This window comes from Nannospalax galili, unplaced genomic scaffold, assembly GCF_000622305.1.
Source record: "Nannospalax galili isolate Female #2095 unplaced genomic scaffold, S.galili_v1.0 scaffold561, whole genome shotgun sequence".
In the NCBI taxonomy this organism is placed as follows: Eukaryota; Metazoa; Chordata; class Mammalia; order Rodentia; family Spalacidae; genus Nannospalax; species Nannospalax galili.
In genome coordinates, this window is record NW_008344825.1 from 456,595 (window position 1) to 463,083 (window position 6,489).

The window sequence follows — 6,489 nt, forward strand, 5'->3', positions numbered from 1 at the left end:
TCCTCTGGCACAGAGCCTGGCATGGAGCAGGTGAGTGACATACACAGGGGTGATTTTACTGCAGCATTTGGTGGTAGAGGGTCAACAGGATGAAATCTCCTCAGGTTCACGGGGCAGATCTAACAAGCTGTGCTTGCTCATAGAACCTTATTTCTCACTTTCCTTCCTCCTGGAGAGTCCAGTTCATAGAACCTGCCCATCTACCACAGGCTCTTTGTACTTACTTTCTCTCCCTATGTGCTCCATCTTCCCCGCTCCCCACCTTTCGATCTCTGTCTGATTCTTTCCTTTCCACCCTCTGGCTCTGAGCTATCACCTCTTCCAAGAAAGAAGCCTTCTTTGTCCCCAGCACAAGGTGGTTTCCTAGGATCTCTGTTCATTATTATTTTTTTTTTTTCATAGCACTTAGCAACTGAAATGATGTCATTCTTGTGGTTTTGTCCCTGTCCCCTGCCTGGAATGGACCTGGCCTGTATTGTTTGGCAGCTTCTCCCTGGGTCTAGAACAGTGCCAGTCCTATTGTGGTAGCTCTAGTATCAACATAAGAATCAAGATGGAGGAATTAATAAACAATAGAAGCATGTAGTAGGCGCCACACAGCCGTCATTCACCAAAGAGGTCACTACAGGACTGAGATAAACCGGTAGGTAAAGTGCAAGATTGAAGACCTGAGTTTGGATCCCCAACGCCCATGTTAAAAGCTGGGCATGGCACCATGTACCACTCAGCACTGGGGGGCAGAGGCAGGAGGATCCTAGGGGTTGAAATAGAAAACTTTAGGTTCAGTGAGAGACCCTGTCCAAAAAACCAAGATAGACAGTGATAGAGAAAGACATCCCAACATAGACCTCTGGCCTCTACATGTACATATACGGGTAAGCACACACAGATGCCACAAACACAAACACAGAGACACAGGTGTGTGTGTGTGTGCAAGCGTGTGTGTGATTGCATGTCAAATTTAAATTCCATCTTTACAGTTGCTGTATTGGCTCCAGGCTCCAGGACTCTGGCCAAGCAAACACAGGTCTGCTCCTTGATCCTTTTCTCCGTACTGCAATCTGGCTTGGGTTCAGTCAGCTTCCTTCCTTCAGGGAGGAGAGAGCTTCAGGTTGCAAAGCGCCAGAGCCTTGAAAATGTTTTAAGTTTGCGGTTGGGCTGGCGAGATACCAGCTAACACCATCTGAAACTCTAGTTCCAAAGGAGTCCAATACCCTCTTCTGGCCTCTGAGGACATTGCATGCATATATGCAGGCAAAACACTCATACACATAAACATTAAAAATATTAGAAAAAAAGGTGGTGTAAGTCAGTGTGAAAAGCAAAGACCCCCCCAGGCAGCCATCCCATAATTATCTACCGGCTTGGTTCTTGGTGGTTTGGGAGGAAAGGAGTTTTACATTCATTAAAAATTTCCCCATCTGTATGGAGTCCTGCTGAAAAAGGACTTACCAGTTGCACAGAGTCCACGTGGGCTCTGAAGCCCAGCTCTCCATCAGACGAAGGACCTGGTGAACGTCAGGACCACACTACATGGGCAGGAGGCTAGAGGGTGGCCCAAGGGGCCAAGTAGCCAATGTTCCCTGTCCCTCCTTGCCTTCTCTCACTGGGTGGCCTTGTCACATCTTTCAGTGTGCAAAATGGGACTAACCATCTGCTCCTTGCCCCCACCCCGCCCCCCACCCCCCAGCCTGTGGGAGGAAGCCAGGTTTACAGTGTGGGAGGGCTTGGAAAAGAGCTGCTCCAAACCCTTGCAGCCACTCTCTCCAAATCTCCCAAAGCCATTATGGCAGAGGCTTGGGATATTGACACTGAGGGTCTGTGCCATCTTCAAATGTGTTCAGAGAAGTTCTGGAAGAGCATGATGGGAAGAGGGAAGGGAGGAGAGAGAGGAAAGAGATACTGTTTACCTCTGAGTGGGTTTAGGAAGAGTGAAGAGTCTGTTTCAAGTGATGATGGAAGAAGGCTTGGATTCTGGTCCTTATCCAGACTGGACATCTGTGAGTTTGGACAGGTCATGTGACCTTTCTGAATCTTCTTCTGTGTGAGTGGTTCCCATTCCATGGTGCCCTGAGGATGAAATGACAGGATTGATGTGAGTCTCTGAGCAGTGCTCCAGAAACAGCGAATTTCCACGGTGATGCAGTTATGCTGTTATTATGCTATTAATCAGAATATTAAGTTCTCTGCCTGTTGAGTCCCAGGTAGGTACTTCCCTAAACATAATCCCCTTTCCCAAGAGGTAGGGCCAGGGCACTTTGCCATGTTTCTTAGTCATTCTTATGCTGCCACCTGCTGATGAGAAGCAGAATTGCAGCTTCAGGAGAAATTGCTACATGCCACACACTTGCCTAAATCTCATTCTTGGGGTGGGTGGGAGGCCTACTGGCAGGAAGCCAGAAAGCAGAACCAAACTCCAAATCCCAAGGCCACCGTTAGCTTGCAGATTCTTGGAAGCTTGTCTGCATCAATGAGTAAATCCATTCCAAGTCTTGTCCATTTTTAACCTTGCGGCCCACGTTCTGTCTCTTGATGTCACAGAAGCCTCTTCCTTGGCCTCCCTGACTCCACACAACATTGAGGAGTTTTAAAAACTGCAGATCTGCTGGCTGGAGAGATGGCTCAGCAGTTAAGAACACTGGCTGCTCTTGTAGAGGACCCAGGTTCGATTCCCAGTACCCACACGGTGGCTAACAACGTCCATAATGCCAGTTCCAGGGGAATACAACACCCTCTTCTGACCTCCACAGGCGTTGCATGACACGGGCACACTTATATACATGCAGGCAATACACCCATACACATAAAATAACCCCCCTCCCCCACTGCAGATCTGATCATGTCGTTCCTTAGTTTAAAGCTCTGTGTCATTGCTATCTCAGGTCAAAGCCCTCTTTCTGGGCCAGAAGGCCCTTTGATGCTCAGTCTTGTCCCCTCCCTTGGCCCTTCCAAGCCTTGCTCACATTGTCTAGACACATATCCTCCTCCCATCTGCTGACTGACTGATCCCTAGGCATCCTAGGGACTCCTGTGGGTGCTGCCTGCTCCCAATGCCTTCCCTGTCCCAGGACTGAACAAGGGTCCTGTATTTTTCTTAATTGTGGCCAGGATGCAGCCACACTACCTCTTGATCTATGTGTCCCTGTTCCATGGATCAGTGGCTGGGCTTGTGCCCCAGTTCCTTAATGGTTCCAGAAAGATGTTTGTGCAGTGAGGAAGCTGACTTGTGGGGTGGACCCAACACTTGGCATTCATATCCTTGGACTGTTTTCTGCTTCAACCCTGAGCTGATCTGGCCATCCCTGTCATTGCTATAACACCCTGAAAAAGATTCAGAGTCTCACAGTGTCTGTCACATTCATGACACTCACCCCAGCCAGGTCCAGTGTGGCTGCCTCCAGTACCAGTCTTCTTGGGGGCTTCAGAGGTCCAGCTGATTGTCACTTGAGCTTATTTTCCACTCTGCATCTGAGGATATGTTTGTGGGGCCTTGCTCCTTGCCAAGGAAGGGAATATTGGAGAGCCATGAGCTATAGGGTCTGCTTTTGCTACCCAGAATGGCACAACATGTAGCCTTTTCCACAGAAGCCCTGTGGCAGCACCAGATGCAGCTCCTCACCTGCCGCTCCTCAGCCTGGGTGCTGCCTCTTGGAGAAACAACCCCCTAGTAACAGCAGTCTTGCAGACTGGTGCTCTCATATCTTGGCTCAGGTTCAAGCTCAGACCCATCTGACTGGCTCACCCAGTGGCCCTCAGACACCAGCTTTCTGTAAGGATTCTCATGAAGGTGATTTATCAAGGGCTGATTTCCAGGGACACTACTAAGGGAGAAGACAAACAGGACAGGGCATTTTGAGGCAAAGTCCTAGCATCCGGTGGGTTCTGTGGGCTCAGGCCAAGACAAAGCTGGCTCGTTATGCCCTTACTGTCAATGACCAGCCAAGTGCCGTCTCCATGGTGGGGTAAAGCCCAGGTCTTTGTGAAGGTAGTTCTCTGAAAAAGAGGTCAAGCTGACCATTTGTGATGGTTCTTATTGTCAACTTGACAAGATCTAGAATCATCTGGGAGACAAACTTTGGGCATGTCTGTGAGGGGTTTCTAGATTGAGTTAATTAAGGTGGGAAAACCCACTGTCAATACGGACAGCAGCATTCCATTCAGTCCAAGACTGAATAAAAAGGAGAAAGGGAGCTGGGCACCAGCGGTCATCACTCTCTGCTTCCTGACTGTGAATACAATGTGATCAGCTGCCCCATGCTGCTGCTGCCATGGTGTCCCTGCCATGATGAACTGTACCCTCAGACTATGGGCCCAAATAAACACTTCCCGTGACAGGCTTTTTGTCATAGCATTGAATAAATGAATATGCCATTAGAAACCACAGCAGGGGGGGGGAATGGATATAGCATTGCTGTCTGGTCACCCTGCTGCCTCTCTAAGCTCCCTCATCCCCAGGAATCCCTTTCCTGAGTTCTGACAGAGCCCGTTACATGTTCTAATCTCTAATGCACTCTGCAACTGTGCGAATGACTTTTATTACAGCTAGGTGGCCACCCCAGGTATTTTAAAAATAGTAGTCACTGTCAAGAACTGTCTTCGGGGCTGGAGCAATGGCTCAGCAATTGGGGACAGTGGGTGCTCTCTCAGTGGACCTGAGTTTGGATCCCAGCACTCACAGCCATCCATAACTTCCTCTGACCTCCACGGGCATTGTATGACACAAATGTACTTGCATCCGTGAAGGCAATACATGCATACACATAAAATAAAAATAATAAATAAAATATTTAAAAACATTTCCAAGAACATGAAGGTGTTTATGATTACTTGCCATGTTCAATCCTAGGGTGGGTTTCTCAAGCATTATCTTGATGTGGGTGTAGATAGTAGAGGCTCTCTTGATCCCTGAAGACATTCTAGGTTGGGACAGAGGGACTTAGTGGTGGGGAGGGGCTGAGTGGATACCACCTCTGGCTTCCTCAGTTCAGCCTGCTCAAAGTTATCCCCACCCAGGCCTTGGGCATTGGTTTTGGCTCCACTGCAACTGGTACCCGTGTCCCAACCCACTGGCCTTTGACATGTGTGAGCCCTGTGCCCAGGGCTTAGAAACAGGGCCCCTACCACTTGGACCTAGAGTTTCTTCACCATGAAACTTGAAGTCTCCCTGCACAGACTCCCATGAGCCCCTATTAGGATTTGGTCCAGAGCCTGGGAACTGGGCCCTTCTCAGAGACCCTTGGCAGGGTCCCTTGGCTCTTCCTCGTCTCATTGCACCCCACTGGTCTACTGGCAGCCAGCACTGACCTTGACAGCTCTTGGCCAAGGGCTCACTGTGAAGCCACGGATGGCCTCTCTTTCTTACATGGGGAAAACAAGCAGCACCTAGAGCTTCACATCACCCCAGTGGCAGCAGCCCTCACCAAATGTATGACTCTCCTGCCCTGAAGGATGTCATCTCAGGTGTGCACTTCACACAGGTTGCTAGGGTTCTGGGTGGGATGTTGCCGACAACACGCTCCTTATTGGCTGCCCCGCCCCCCAATACACGATCTACTCTTGAGTCCTTGTCTTAGGCTCTGCCCCTGGGCAGCCCAAAGCCAGGCAGATGTTTCTCAACACCTGCTCAGTATTGTAGACACTTTCCCTGCCTCAGATCTGCCCTCTTCCTCTCCAGCTCTGGGTTTCCAGTGGCTTGCCTTAAAAGAACAGGTTATACTGATACTCTGTGTGACTTGTTCCCTGAGCCTCCCTATTTCTGTCTGTCTCAGGGACCAAGGGTTCTTTTGGGCCTCACTAGAACCCCAGAAAACCAAACTGCAGCCAGCTGCCAATGGTGAGCTGTCCTCTACCTGTCCAGACCCAGGCCCGTGCTAACTGAGACCAGACCAGTGCAATCCCAAGGAGAAGCAAGGCAACTCTAGAGGTTAGAAAGTTCAGTCAAAATCAGCAAAAATAGAATTTAATCTTGCTCAAGTATAGGCAGCCAGTCCTTCTGGAGACAACAGTGGCAGTCTTAGAGGGACATTCTTGTTCTCTCCATAGCCAGCTGGTTCCACGGGTCCTGAGGCTGCACATCCCCAGGCTGGGCATCCTGGGGGCAGTGGGAAACTGTCGTTTCCCCAGAGGGGAAGCAAGTCACAGTGTGTAATCAGGGACAGGGACGGTCAGCTCATTCCATGTGGCTGTTCCCTCTTCTTCCTCCACAGTCAGCTCCTGTCAGTCCAGTCCCAGCAAGCCTGGGCTCTGCTCCCAAGTCAGATGAGAGTGTCTTCGGCTCTCTGGCCCAGGAAGGGACACCATCACCCTAATATACCTTCCGGGGCACACAACCCTCCAGCTCCAGCAGCTCTGGCCATCCTTCATATTTGTTTGTTTCTGGATTGTTCTTTAAGAACTAGAGCAAGAAGGGAGAGATTTCAGACAGTGGGGGTGGTTGTCTAGCACTCGCACAAGCATATTCACTGTCCCTTAACTCAAATGACTCATGTC

The 6,489-nt window shown here is 49.8% G+C and overlaps 1 protein-coding gene across 1 annotated transcript in view; it reads right to left on the minus strand.

The window, feature by feature from the left end:
• Positions 1 to 5,924: 5,924 nt before the first annotated feature.
• Positions 5,925 to 6,489, minus strand: part of Fam3d (family with sequence similarity 3 member D) — a 29,144-nt gene continuing 28,579 nt past the window's right edge. The window contains exon 9 of the mRNA XM_008841201.2: positions 5,925 to 6,394. Within this exon, the coding sequence (XP_008839423.1) occupies positions 6,305 to 6,394 (90 nt within the window). The 3' untranslated portion in view covers positions 5,925 to 6,304. The remainder of the gene's footprint in view (positions 6,395 to 6,489) is intronic.